At 46.8% G+C, this 15622-nt stretch overlaps 1 protein-coding gene across 1 annotated transcript in view; it reads right to left on the minus strand.

The window, feature by feature from the left end:
• Window positions 1-337: 337 nt before the first annotated feature.
• Window positions 338-15622, minus strand: part of LOC130131815 (fibronectin type III domain-containing protein 5-like) — a 23358-nt gene continuing 8073 nt past the window's right edge. Inside the window, exons 3-7 of the mRNA XM_056301590.1 lie at window positions 8785-8886; window positions 3598-3700; window positions 3250-3339; window positions 2916-3082; window positions 338-379 (exon numbers count right to left, since the gene is read on the minus strand). Coding sequence (XP_056157565.1) covers window positions 338-379; window positions 2916-3082; window positions 3250-3339; window positions 3598-3700; window positions 8785-8886 — 504 coding nt within the window. The remainder of the gene's footprint in view (window positions 380-2915; window positions 3083-3249; window positions 3340-3597; window positions 3701-8784; window positions 8887-15622) is intronic.

Raw genomic sequence — 15622 nt, forward strand, 5'->3', positions numbered from 1 at the left:
AAAGAGCAGGAGAAAGTTTTCCCATCACAGTAGTGTACTGCAAAAATCGCTGTAAATAATGACTTAATAAGCCACCAGAGAAGGTGCTGCGCTGCCGTTTTCTGCCACTGGATGGTAGCAGATAGCCGTTCTGTTACGGTGGACTGCTGTAACGTTATTCTGCAGGGGGGGGGGGGCATCTGCGCTCATCACCGTGACAGGTCGCTGCTTTCAGCCTTGGTTCAGTTTGGTGTGTGTGGAGGTATCTTAGAAGTCCACCTGCAGACAGGCTCTGATCAGTAGGAGGTTGATGAAGTTTCACTGTGGCACCACCACCGAGTGGCTACATCACCTTCCCTCAAACTCTGATGATGCTGATGGAAGAGGAGCCTCGGTGAAGCTGAGAGAGAGAGAGAGAGAGAGAGAGAGAGAGAGAGAGAGAGAGAGAGAGAGAGAGAGAGAGAGAGAGAGAGAGAGAGAGAGAGAGAGAGAGAGTTATGTGCATAAACCAGTGACTCATAAACATCCACCCTGAAGGCAGTGTGTGTAGGTGTGTGTTCTTGTGGTCTCACATGGATGTCCACATGTCTGTATGTTTTCCTGATTGGCTGTCTGAGATTTATGGATCTACTCGTGTGTGTGTGTGTGTGAGGTGAAGCTTGACAGTTTATGCTCCAGCATCATGGGAGCCGGGTGCATCATGGGAGCAGGGTGCATCACGGGAGCCGGGTGCATCACGGGAGCCGGGTGCATCACGGGAGCCGGGTGCATCACGGGAGCCGGGTGCATCACGGGAGCCGGGTGCATCACGGGAGCCGGGTGCATCACGGGAGCCGGGTGCATTAGACCGACATGAATGACACTGGGTTAAATCTCGCAATAAATGTGTTGGGCTGTCTCTAAAATGTTCTGGAAAAATCCTTCTTTTGGCCTTTAGTTACTGACACGATGACTTCAGGCCCACAGCTTTTAATTCAAGTCAAGTCCATTTTATTTGTATAGCCCAATATCACAAATTACAAATGTGCCTCAGGGGCTTTACAGCAAAACAACATCCTGTCCTGAGACCCTCACATCAGATAAGGAACAACCATCCATAGCTGAGGGAGATGGACCAGAACAAGAGCCTGAAGAGACTGGAATCTAGATTCAAGTCTAGCATTTCAATAGAAAATAGATTTATATATTAAGGCAACACCCCCACCTTGTTTATTTGCCCGAGCTTGATGGGCATAAGTATAGTCAGGTGGGGAACCGTCATTTCAAGGAAGGAAAACATTTGGTTTCAGCCATGTTTCACATAACCCATCATATCGACACTATGTTCAAGATTCAGATCATTTGTTAGTAAGGCTTTGGTAGACAGAGATCTGATATTTATGAAACCACATTCAAGCATCTTGTGGAAGTGATCAGTAGTAGGCAGAACTTTATAGGGACCAATGGGTGAACTATTAACTGGAATAGACACCTTGTACTATTAGTTGACTATTTTGGAGGCCAACGCTTTGGACAATATGTGGTCACACTTTTGATAACACTACATGTTTGGTTGTGTAGATTATTAGGTACTTCACTGCACATTTCACCACCACCAGTGGTAGGAATGATTCTTAGATTATTGTGATTCACACGTTCAGGAGAGGAGAGCTTGGGAGCAGTACAGCAGGGTAGGGAGACACTCTCGGTGTTATAGACCAAGCTGTCAGTCTGATAATCTACACCATGAGAAATTCCCTGACTAACATATTAACTCAACTAGCTGACTCTATATCTACACTAGGTGTAAACCTAGCAGGCTCTCTCACCCCCTGCAGCCTGCTGAATGATATGTCCCTAGTGCCAACCTACACATACACAGCTATCTATATTTAGTGTACACTAGGGACTCACCATTCATGAGCTGTGTGCTGTTAACTAGAGGCTTACTGCTGACACGTATACAGGATATAAAGGGTGTAGATGTAGAGGACAGTGATGAAGGTCTCCGTGTATACAGGATATAAAGGGTGTAGGTGTAGAGGGCAGTGATGGTGGTGTCCATGTATATAGGATTTAAAGGGGTGTAGATGTAGAGGACGGTGATGGAGGTGTCCATGTATACAGGATATAAAGGGGTGCAGATGTAGAGGACGGTGATGGAGGTGTCCATGCATACAGGATATAAAGGGTGTATAGATGTAGAAGACAGTGATGAAGGGGCCCATGTATACAGGATATAAAGGGTGTATAGATGTAGAAGACAGTGATGAAGGTGTCCATGTATACAGGATATAAAGGGTGTAGGTGGAGAGGACAGTGATGGAGGTGTCCATGTATACAGGATATAAAGGGTGTAGGTGTAGAGGACAGTGATGGAGGTGTCCATGTATACAGGATATAAAGGGTGTAGGTGTAGATGACAGTGATGGAGGTGTCCATGTATTCAGGATATAAAGGGTGTAGGTGTAGAGGACAGTAATGGAGGTGCCCATGTATACAGGATATAAAGGGTGTAGGTGTAGAGGACAGTGATGGAGGTGTCCATGTATACAGGATATAAAGGGTGCAGGTGTAGAAGACAGTGATGGAGGTGTCCATGTATACAGGATATAAAGGGTGTAGGTGTAGATGACAGTGATGGAGGTGTCCATGTATACAGGATATAAAGGTGTAGGTGTAGATGACAGTGATGGAGGTGTCCATGTATACAGGATATAAAGGGTGTAGGTGTACAGGGCAGTGATGGAGGTGTGGGTTAGACTGAGTGTGGCAGTGTTGTAGCAACACATCAACACATGTAAAAAAAGGTGACGAGGCCTTTACAGAAAGCATGTTGCCATGCCACTGAGACAAAAACGTTGTATTTCTGACCTTGTGAGTTCTGAAGTGTGTGTGTGTGTGTGTGTGTGTGTGTGTGTGTGTGTGTGTGTGTGTGTGTGTGTGTGTGTGCATGCCTTGCTGCTGTGCACGGCTCCATTGTGGTAGACGGGGGAGCTGTGGGAGGAGGCATTGTAGAAGGAGGTGGAGGCGCGGACCGAGGGCCGCTTGGCCTTCTCCTTGGTGCAGTTGGAGTCGTTGTCTTTGATGATGTCATACTGGCGGCAGAACAGGGCGATGACGGCTGGGGCACAGGTTGGAGATACGGTGAGAACGCACACACGTACATACACACACAAATGTATACGCAAACATACTTCTACCCAAACCCACAAAGACACATACACATCTACAGCAGACACACACACACACACACACACACACACCCGCGCGTGTGTGTCCAGCCCCCACCTGCCCACAGCAGCAGGACGGTGGTTATAATGAGCAGTTCTCCAGTCTGGAGGTGAGGTGTCATGCCCAGGCCTTCCATAGCCGGTTCATCTGTACAGGGAACAGAACAGACAGTGACAGGAAATGTGACCCAATGTTTAAACAGAAACCAACCAGAACTCTGAGACACTGAGATCCGGTAGACCACGTCTGATCCCCCTGCTGGAACACCGCATCTGTCCCATAAACCTCCACGTCTGTGTGTGTCGACACTTACAGTATATACATAGACACTCAGGAAGTGGGATTTGGTTGTTTGTGGTGTGTGTATGTGTGTGTGTGTGTGTGTGTGTGTGTGTGTGTGTTTACGGTGGTCCAGCATTCCAGCAGGATAATGGTCGCTCCTCTCCAGAGTTCTAAAGTGGACAGTTCTGCTGGGTTGACTGTCTCCCTCGCGCCCCACCGACTGGACCTGGAAGCAAGAGGAAAACAGTTTATACCTCATCCACCCATCCACCCACCCATCCATCTATCCATCCATGGAGAGAGAGAGAGAGAGAGAGAGGGCGACAGAGAGAGAGAGAGACAGACGGACAGAGAGAGAGAGGGGGAGACAGTTTTGTCAGACCTGGGCCCTGACAGTTAACATGAGTAAAACTAAAATAATGATATTTCAGAAAAGATCCAGATATCAGCGAAGACAGCACATATTTAGATTAGGACCAAATGAAATTGACCATACATTTAATTATACCTACCTAGGCCTTAGAATCAACTCTAGAGGAACTTTCAACATGGCAGTGAATGAACTAAGAGACAAGGCACGCAGGGCTCTACTTGCCATTAAAAGACAAACCCCTTTTGAAATTCCAATTAGAATCTGGTTAAAAATATTTGAATCGGTCATCGAACCAATTGCCCTTTATGGCAGTGAAGTGTGGGATCTACTTGCAAGTCAAGAACTAGATAAATGGGAAAAACACCCAATTGAGACCCTGCATGTTGAATTCTGTAAAAACATTCTTAAAGTCCATCGGCGCGCCACAAACAATGCATGCAGGGCAGAACTATAAGCCAATATCCTCTTCTGATCAAAATTCAAAAAAGAGCAATCAAATTCTGGAAACATCTATCAATCAGCGGCCCACACACTTTCCATTATAAAGCCTTGCAATACCAAGAGCTGAGCAAACATAAGAACTCTCCTACCAACCTGGTCTTCGGCCATCCTGTTCCACTAACACATACCAACACTTTAGAGGCACAAGACCAGGTCCAAACTACACAACATATTCGGCTTCAACAAATTCCCTCAAACCTAAAAGACAATTATTATGAATATTGGCAATGTAAAACAAAACCCCAAAGCGAGATGCAATGCTATTTGGCTCGAGACAGAGAGGACACATTAGCAGATTACCTCATTCAAACAAAAGAAACACATTTGAGGAACACACTGACAAAATACAGACTCAGTGAGCGTCGCCTAGCAACAGAAACAGGCAGACATAAAAAGACCCGGATGCCAAGAGACGAACGTTTCTGTCAACAGTGTGAAGACAATGCTGTCGAGACAGAGCTGCACTTTTTGGCTGGATGCAAGACATTCTGGGAAATCTGCAATTATTACTTCCAGACATTTGAGGAGAGACACCCCAAATTCACTGCCCTGCCAAACCCCAGAAAACTGCCCCACATACTAGGTGAACACAGAGACAGCTGTACTGTGGCTGCACAGTATGTTCTAGCCTGCCACCATCCGAGGGACAGTGTGTGATACCCCGTACTCTTTCCCAACGGGGAGGACCGGGACAACACTCGGAGACCCCCCCCCCCGCCACACACACACACACAGCCCCCCCCAAACACACAGTCACACACACACACACACACACACATACACTCACAGGGCCACACAGACGATGGCAAAAAGATTTTTATTGCATCTGTTGATGTATATGTGCTCTGTATTGTATACTGTTCTTGTCCTTTATGTGAACACACTCTCACACACACACACACACACACGCACGCACACATGCAGAGACTGACAAATTCACACACATCCACTCACACAGGATCTTGTTGCCATGACGTAGCTGTGTGAGTTGTTTTATTGCATGTGTTGATGTATATATGCTGTGTATTCGTGCACTCTTATTGTCCTTTATGTGAAAATACTTTGCAATACAAATGTATATTTGTCATGCTAATAAAAGCTCATTTGAATTTGAGAGACAGACAGACAGACAGACAGACAGACAGACGGACGGACAGAGAGAGAGAGAGACAGACAGACAGACAGACAGACAGACAGAGAGAGAGAGCGTTAGAGGGAGAAAAGGTCCGCCGCCATATTCTTTTAATGAGAGAGAAAGAAAATCCCAGAAGATTTAAAACCACATCTTTAATTAACTTGAGTAAATAAGGTTTCCTCAGAATTTGATATTTGGGAGGATTTTTATCCATTTTTGGACAAAAAGCTAAGCACAATCGGGTCCGTGGTGGTGTAACGGTCTAAGCATGGGCTTTGTGTCGATACAGTTGCCCACTGGGGACCGGGGTTCACGCCCCGGTCTCGTCAGATCCGACTATGGCCGGACTTGATGAAGCAGCAGTAATTGGCAGTGCTATGTTCGGGAGGGGGGCGGAGTCGGCTTGTGTTTGTCACATGAATGCGTCTCTGTGTGTGTGGGGAAAAAGCAGCGGTTCGGCCTGGATTCACCTTGTCACGGAAGTGGCGAGGCGTCTCCTTCCAGACTGCCGGCCGGAGAGATGCAGTTGGCGAATGCATGCAGTACGGGGGTGGGTGTTTGAGCTTAAATAGGGGATCGAGTGGCCACAAATTGGGAGAAAAAGGGGAAAATCAGAAATAAATTTAGAAAAAAAAAAAGCTGAGCACAAACTTGTATAAAGCTGCTCATAGAAATGGAAACTCATTCTTCTCAGAGAGATGCATGCTGGGTAGAGTTAAAAATAAGATGAACCGTCATATCTACTTACATCCCCCAATTATTGAGTGTAATATGTTTGTTTCTGCTATTGTGTGACTGTATTGTTCATAACATGTGGAGTGTCTGCTGTTGTCCATGTATGTATGGTGCTGCAGAGTTTAATGTGTACCGAAAACAAATTCCACCAGCCTTGGTCACGTGGCTAATAATCTAATCTGATTTGATCTAATCTGATCTATTCTAATCTAATCTAATCTGATTCGATCCAATCTGATCTGATCTGATCTATTCTAATCTGATCTATTCTAATATAATCTGATCTAATCCGAACCGATCCGATCTGATCCAACCTATTCTAATCTAATCTAATCTAATCTAATCTAATCTAATCTAATGTGTTTGCTAAAACTCTTCCTCAGATAATTCCTTTACTTCAACAGGGGGAAGACTCTGCTGATAAAACAGGTCATGTCGTGAGAACCAGCAGAAGAGTTTCAGTCCTGTTTGTGGTGAAATGTCGGCCTTCGACCCACAGCACGCCTCAGTGGGCGGCTGGAGAGACAGAGTCATGTTTCAATACAGAGTCGGGATCCAACCCATCTGCAGATTTCTCCTCTCCGAGATAAGAGACGGAGGAAGACGTCTCAGACGAGATTTGATGACAGGCCAGATGGGCTCGGTGAGAGATTTAACCCCTACATCCTGCATGAGCGGCGAGGCAAGCCTGCTGAGCAGATAGCCCACCGGCCAGGAGTCCCTCCAGCAGACATGATGGCAGGATGAGATGGAGGCATCACGAAAGGGGATTTTAAGACAGCTAATGGCTCTCTGTGTTTGGCTCACATTCAGACTGATCAGCAAAGATAAAAAGTAAAGGAGGAGACTGACAGGTAGTTTCGAGTTAGCGGACTGGACCCAGCTAGACAACAGAGGGGATGTGGACTGATATGAAAGGTCTCTGGGAGCCCTGCCAGGTCCGCTCTGCTTTCAGGGGGAGAGGAAGATGTGGCAGCCCCGTGTCTTCACATGATTTGATGGATGTGAAAGGCTGAAGATATCCACGATTCATCCACCATCTAAAGCCATTTTATCCAGCTCAGGGTCATGGGGACTGGAGTCTATCCCAGCATGCAATGGGGCTGAAGGCAGGGAGGCAAACTGGACAGGTTTATCAGTCAATCATTTAACAGAAGTCAAGTCAATTTTATTTGTATAGCCAATATCACAAATTACTAATTTGTGTCAGTGGGCTTAACAGTAACAAAACATCCCATCAAAAAAACAATTCATTTGCATTTTTTAAAGGATCTTTTTTGGCATTTTCTGCCTTTATTAGACAGTGATAGTTGAGAGACTGGAAAGGCGGGGGGGGGGGGGGACATGCAGCAAAGGTCCCAGGCCAGATTTGAACCCAGGCCGCTGCAGGTAAGGACTCAGCCTTATGTGGTACCACTCTACCAGGTGAGCCACCGGGACGGCCCGTTTGTATCTTTAAACACATAACAAAGCGGTGGCGGTGCAAATTCACGTTTGCGGTGACCTCACCCAGTACTGTCCATGCAGTGTCTTTGTCCACATCTGTGTGTAAGTTTGTGTCTTTGTTTGATGGCTGGGAGAGCTGGTGCTGGATCGGCTGGGGGAGCCTGGTCTGCTGCATCCTGTGGGCCCAAGGACCACGGCCCTGCCTGGAGCTGTGCCCGAAGAGGTAACACTGAGGGCGGTCTGGCAGGACACAGACGCGGGGCAGGCTAATTTAACTGCTAGTCCATGCAGACCGGCAGCTCCGATAACACCGAGGGCGGTCTGGCAGGACACAGACGCGGGGCAGGCTAAGCTAACTGCTAGCCCATGCAGACTGGCAGTTCCGATAACACCGAGGGCGGTCTGGTGGCGGCCTCGCCTAGCCTTGACTGTGTTTTTAGTGTCATCATGTGGAGTGCTGGTGCTGGATCGGCTGAGGGAGCTTGGTCTGCTGCATCCTGTGGGCCCAAGGACCACGGCCCTGACCAGAGCTGAGCCCGAGGAGGAAACACCGAGGGCGGTCTGACAGGACACAGACGCGGGGCAGGCTAAGCTAACTGCAAGCCCATGCAGACCGGCAGCTCCGACAGTCATCCTGGCTGGTGTTCGCTCTCGTTCTCCTGGACAGTGATTTTCTTCGTTTAGTTTGGATATGTGTGTCAGTTTTTGTCTTGTGTTGCACTGCTGTGGGCTGGGGGAAATGATGTTCCGCTTCATTTCATGTGCGCCAGTGCATGAAATGAAACGACAAATTAAGTGTTTCTGATTCTGATTGTGTCAAAGTGCGCAGAGGAAGACAGATGAAACAGACACAGTGGGGGATACAAAGAAAATTAAAATGACATATTTAACCTTAATAAAATAGAAAGGAGAAAATATAAAAATCCATCACAGGACCGACCAACACACACACACACACACACACACACACACACACACACACACACACACACACACACACACACACACACACACACACACACACACACACACACACACACACACACACACACACACACACACACACACACACACACAGGTCTTGTGGCTGTGGGAGAGGGAGTTGGAGTGTGTGTTTTACCTGGACGCTGTAGTGTGTGTCTTCATCCAGATCCCACAACACACACCAGCGGCTGGACGTGTTGACCTCCCGGATGGAGCGCTGCATCAGGCCGTCCTGTCTCTGGGAACACCAGAACACACGCCGTTTAGCAGCCACGACCACTACAACCGATGTAAGAACACCACGTGGCTCCTGCGACGCACACACGCGACAGAATGACTCCATTTTTTGCCACCTGGGTGCTACCGTCATAGTTTTTCCATCATACACATCAGTTATGATGTCATTTTACTCACTGTCCTCATGGAGCAGATGGTGGACATGGACCACCGCTGGACTCAGCTTTACAGCAGTGTCTTATGGGACACCTGGACAGAAGTGTCAGACATGTTATAACAAGTCCAATTTAACCCAATTATCTAAGCCCCGGATTTGGAAGTGAAAGTTAAAAGTTATGATTTGGGCGTCCAGGTGGCATGGCGGTCTACTCCGTTGCCTAGCAACACGGGGATCGTCGGTTCAAATCCCCGTGTTACCTCTGGCTTGGTCGGGCGTCCCTACAGAGACAACTGGCCATGTCTGCGGGTGGGAAGCTGGATGTGGGTATGAATCATGGTCGCCACACTAGCGCCTCCTCTGGTCGGTCGGGGCGCCTGTTGAGGGGGGAGGGGGAACTGGGGGGAATAGCTGAGTCCAGCCATGGTCCATGTCCAACATCTACTAGATGAAGCCCCCCCCCCCCCCCCCACACACACACACACACACAAACACACACAGTACGTCCACACTCATGCACACACAATCTGCAAGTGTCCCTCATAGGGAAGCACATCTGGTTATTTTGTACAGAATGACTACTTGTGTGACTTATTTCATTAAAGAGTTAATACGGTGTAACAAACCCAGACAGACAAGAAGTTTGGATTCTTCCAGAAACATCATGTGGTTTAATCTCACATCCTGCTTGTGTGTGCACAAGGACAAACTCACACACTAATGGCCTTCACCTTAAATAAAAGTGCCAAATTGACATAAAACAGACCGGGAACTCCAACTGAGAAACCATGTTTCTTTACATGGGTATCAGATTTATAGATTCACAAGGACCACTTAACGACCTCCCCGGGTCATCGTCACCCTTAATCACAGGCAGGAGCTTCAATCTCAGCTCCACAAGACTGATCTCTAACCAGCGGATGATGGAGACAGCACAATGAACTGAAGTGACCGATTCAAGTTTCTCTCTCTCTCTGTCTCTCTCTCTGCCTCTCTGTCTCTCTCTCTGTCTCTCTCTGTCTCTCTCTTGTGGTGGCCAGTGATACAGAGAACTTGCAAAAAAAAACAACTCAATGAGACGAGGATCTTTCAAAATAAAATAAGACTTTTATTGACGAATCAACAAAGTCTGAGTCAGGTCTGCAGAGTGACTGAAAATCAGACAAAAGCCTCCATGTCTTTATACCATTTACAAGTCTAGTGAACAATCTACCTGCGTCAGTCAATGTCCTGCTGTTAATCAGGGTTCTTGTTGATCAGGGCATGTTGGCGGAGCAGGAGCCGCTCTATCGATGTAAGGATGACGTTAGCACGTCTTCAGTCATCGCCCTTTGACGGTCTAATGGTTGTCTTGATATGCTACTACTGCTACTACTGTTTTCTGCATAATAATAGTGACACTTACATGATGGAATGTCACTTATCATACTTTTGGGCATAAACAAGTTTATCTTCTACTGACGTTATGTCCTAGTTATACGGCCTTCTGCTACTTGCCACACTTGTTTGTCACTCTAGTCACATGAAATGGCGGATACCCACATGTGCCCTTACGTACTACCCTACTCTCTCTCTCTCTCTCTCTCTCTCTCTCTCTCTCTCTCTCTCTCTCTCTCTCTCTCTCTCTCTCTCTCTCTCTCTCTCTCTCTCTCTCTCTCTCACTCTCTCTCTCTCACACACACACACACACACACCCTCCTTTGCTAGTAGTTCTATCTCAGGTCATAAATTGTGTAGCATTTCTGGGGCGACTGGAACATGACTGTCTAGTTCTGTACGTGTGAATGAACCGTTGAACATCTAGTAGTGCAGTTAATACTACCCAGCAGCTGTTTTCATCAAGAACGGTTCCAACCCCACGGCTGCTGCTGCGTCTTTCGGCTTGTTCCCTGTTTCTCAGGGGTCACCTCAGTGGATCTTATAGCACCAGTGGTGGTCGTTGTTAACCCAGGCCTCGACTGATCCGGTATGGAGCCTCGACTGATCGGGTATGTCATTCCTGGTCTTGTCAATCAGCATACTCCATCCATCCATTATCCAAACCACTTACCCTGCTCAGAGTCGCGGGGATGCTGGGGCCTCTCCCCGCATCCTGATTTGGTAAAATATTATGTGGGATGCTCTGCCTGACACCACACTAACCCTCTGGACAGGCACAGGTAACGCACTGGACACCATCCCAGTATTCATGGACTTGCACCCATGTCTGTCGCCTGTTCCAACCCCATGTGGGTGAAATAAAATGACTGAGTTATTGAAATTCAGATTTAATGCATCGTTTGCCGTGTGGCCACACTGCCATCCAGTGACAGTTTTCAGTAAGACAAGCTTCTGAATTATTGAAAGCCAAATTAACTTTATTGTATTGATTTCCTTTATAATCAATCCTTTAATGCACCATCTAGTAATAATTTTAATACTAGTGTCTCGTGGAATGGAGAGGTAAATACAGTCCCTAGATAGGACATTACTCTTCCTCCTTTCTGCTCAAACAAAGACACGTGGGCATTCCTTTAAAAGCCCGCAAAGGTGTGTCTGATATCCGCCTACAAGAGATGTACACAGTTTGAGCTCGGCTTCTTCCTCCCTTTCTTCTTCCTCTTGGGCTTTTTGTGTTTCCTTGTTTTCCTTGCTCGTGTCCAGGGCTATGTAGGTCCGGCCCTGGTTTTAAGATTTTGTCCGTTCCGCCTCTGCTCGTTATTCTTTGGCCTTTGGGCTTGTATCTCCTACTCTGACTGTGACCTGAACTGAGAATTCACAACTTTCAGATCTGTGACTGATTAATTTGCTTTATCTTATTTTCTTTCCTTAAACTGGAAGTGGTACCCCAAGTTTCACCGAGTGCAAAATTTAAATGATAGTGTAGTTACGCTATAAAGCTTATGAATTCAAAATACTTTTTATGAACTTATATTTATCAGAGCTACACATCCAACATCATCCAAGCGTCTCGCCATGGCGGCAGCTGTAGAGATGGTCATGTGACGCTCTAACACAGTACAGAGTGACTTGATCTCCCCCTGAGCTGCACAGATACCACACGAGGGGACAGCTGTAAGCCTGATCACCACAAATCAGAGAGACCTCTTCAGGCAATACAGGTTGCTTACTGATTATTACCTTTACTATCTTATTACAATGAGTAGTGTCTGTGGTAATTTCATAATAAACATAATCCCAGTGTGGGCAGGCCCTGTGGTGGCCTGGCGGCCTGTCCAGGGCGTCTCCTCGCCTGCCTCCCAATGACTGCTGGGATAGGCTCCAGCATCCCGCGACCCTGACAGCAGGATAAGCGGTTCAGATAATGGACGGATGGGTATTTATCAAACAGCACAGATACGATACACAATACACGATACAATAAGTAGTATGATAGAGGCATCAGACTGTGTCGTCTATCATGACTTCGTTTGAGGCTTGTGGCTCGGTGTGAAGTTTGTATAGGAAGTAGTAACAGGTAAGCCGTATCTCCTTATCTGAAAGCACTTCTGCGATAAAATCCCACATGCTCCAGTGTGATGTACAGCGAAACGGTTAGACACGTCGATAATGAAAGGCTGGGCGGTCTTCCGCCGAGGTGAGTGTCTATCGGTCCCATACAGTGTCACCTCTCAGCTGTCATGTGTCGGTGGACTATAGAGAAAATAACCACAGAGAAAACTCGTACTCAGAACAGGAACCAACCGAGGGACTATAAAGCTGTTTTGCACCGCTTTTCATTGGATCAATATGAAGTAAGAAATAACGTTCATCCATCATAACGGATTTATTATCAATTAAAACACAGTAAGACACTTACGGTGGCTCATTTCCTACCATTTAGAAAAAGGTTTGCTGGCAATAATCTTGCTAATTGGGGTTTAATTGGAAGGCTTCCTGCCTGCATGTGCGGGTGGATCTGTATGAAAACGCTGCTGCAGGAAGTGGGATGGGAAGGAAGTGTCTGATCAGAAACACTTGGCTCGGTGGAGAACACCGTGGCTAATGAAGACACAGAAACAAAGACAAAATATTGGCCATGCTTTTAAATTACAGGCCATTCATCACACTGAACTATGATGAGAGGTAATTACTGAGGAAACCGTGGGTAAAACAGAGGCTTTTGTTTATCTCTACTGTGCTTCCTTATAATCATAATGAGATGTTAAATATAGTCATCATACACTGTAGGGACACAGTCACAAATCACACTGTGCCCAACACTAGTGTTTCGGGTCCTTTGTGTCACAGGGATAAATAGTAATTATCTGTTAAACTTGAGGGCATCCGGGTGGCGTAGCAGTCTGTTCCATTGCCTACCAACATGGAGATCGCCGGTTTGAATCCCCGTGTTACTTCCGGTTTGGTCGGGCGTTCCTACAGACACAATTGGCCGTGTCTGCGGATGGGAAGCCGGATGTGGGTATGTGTCCTGGTTGCTGCACTAGCGCCTCCTCTGGTCGGTCGGGGCACCTGTTCAGGGGGGAAGGAGAACTGGGGGGAATAGCGTGATCCTCCCACAAGCTACCTCCCCCTGGTGAAACTCCTCACTGTCAGGTGGAAAGAAGCGGCTGGCAACTCCACGTGTACCGGAGGAGGCATGTGGTAGTCTGCAGCCCTCCACGGATCAGCAGAGGGGGTGGAGCAGAGACCGGGACGGCTCGGAAGAATGGGGTAATTGGCCAAGTACAATTGGGGAGAAAAAGGGGGAAATTCCAAAACAATAATTTCTTTTTTTAATATAAGGTGTATTTTGAACGTGCTGAACAGGTGCATGGTGAGATAGCTTGTCTTGTCTACGTCTCATTTTTCGTTGTAGGCATGGAGCTGACACTATGTGGACTGACGTGTCATGTGTGCATCAGTAAAGTCATCCCATCTATACGGCCAGCACCGTTTCCTTTCAATCTGACACGTGAAGCTGAGGTTGGCTGCTTGGCTGAGGTCAGGCCGTCAGAGGTTTTACATTCTCCACTTCTGGAAACCAGCTTACATCTCTTAAGGTGTGAGAAGATTAATGCATTGTGAGGCGGACGTGAAGCGACTTAAAGGAAGAAAAAAAAGCGCTTGGCATTGTGACGGCAGGCCACAGTGTCTTACAATCTCTGCCAGATCATTTACACTAATGGAGACAACTCCCACCGCCAGTCAAACTAATGTCCAATCTGCCGCCTGCCAAGAGCAGGACACGCAAAACCAGTGGAAGGACTGGAAACGGATGGATGAGTCACATCTGCAGCAGTCTGCAGGAGAGCAGATATATATTCATAATGCTGAGCCATGTGGAAAATGATTTTATGATCATAGTCACGTGGATCCTCTCACCATATGCATATACAATCCCGTCTTCCACACGTAGAAACACCATGCGCAGGGCCATCACACCGAACGGCTGTTTGGTAATGTAAAGTGTGACATCCAACCACAACTAGCTTTCAGATATTTCACACTTCATTATCTGAGAACTTTTAGGTCATGGATTCTCTTCATCATTCATTTAAACAGCAAAATTGTGTATCACGGAATGACAATATCCAAAGTTCATCCCAACAATACCAATGAAAGACACCAAATGAAAATAATGAATTATTGCCCAGCACTAGATGATCTATTGGGGCAGTGGCGCACCGTAAAACTCCCTGGCCCCCCTGCAGGGAGGAGGGCGGGCCCTTTCACAATGTGTGGTTATAGTGACGCCAGCAAAATAAACTACAACTATTACAAGCACACACATACACATGCACGCCAACAATTACGTGACTTACAGCAAAATGATCAATATGCATGTATACTGTAAGCTCGGTAGGATAGCTACGTTAGCCGTTAATGTTGTCTTCTGATCACTCAAGTTGGAATAAATCCCATCACACAAACCATGTAACGCACATACAGCCAAAATGAACCATAACCATGGCAACGGGCAAATACCCACTAGAGCCGCTCAGCCGAGGCTGTAGTTCTAGTCCTTGGTTTCCGATCTTGCCGTATAAATGTTGAGACAATATTCTGCGCTCTATCCCAGTGACCCGCTGAGGCATCTGTGACCTACCACTGGACTGTGTGAGCCGTGGCAGGAGGCTCAATTTTACAGTCGAGGTTCCAGCAGGCTAATGATATTGTCAACTTTGACCATCTATCTGAATCCTCTGTAAGGGTTTAAAAGGGATATTTTATGAATGGTTCCCTTCACTGCAGCTCACCTCTGTCAGTGGAGCACATATCCTCATCTATTTTGAAGCGAAAAACATGTTTCACTCGTTATTTCAGTAAAAAGCAGCAACAGTGACTATAAGGCTTGGTAACTCGTAGACGGAGGCTTTTCTGAACTTCATATTATTCACATTCACCCGCAGCTGAGCTTGATAAGAAAAATGATTTTGTACTTTTCACGAAACCTCTCTGACGTTTTAACACTTCTGAAAAGCCATGCGGTCCAAAATGTCCTCTCTGCCGGCTGTCCATGTCTTCCTGCAGACGTCTGGAGGACAGACCGGACACTGGCTGTCTCTCCAGTCTGATGGCGGCAGGAAGACGAGTTTCCCCCTCGGCGATGAAGAGGAACACTACAACTACGTCATTTACCTTCTAAAATGCTTTTCCA

The sequence above is a fragment of the Lampris incognitus genome, chromosome 21, assembly GCF_029633865.1.
Source record: "Lampris incognitus isolate fLamInc1 chromosome 21, fLamInc1.hap2, whole genome shotgun sequence".
Classification (NCBI taxonomy): Eukaryota; Metazoa; Chordata; class Actinopteri; order Lampriformes; family Lampridae; genus Lampris; species Lampris incognitus.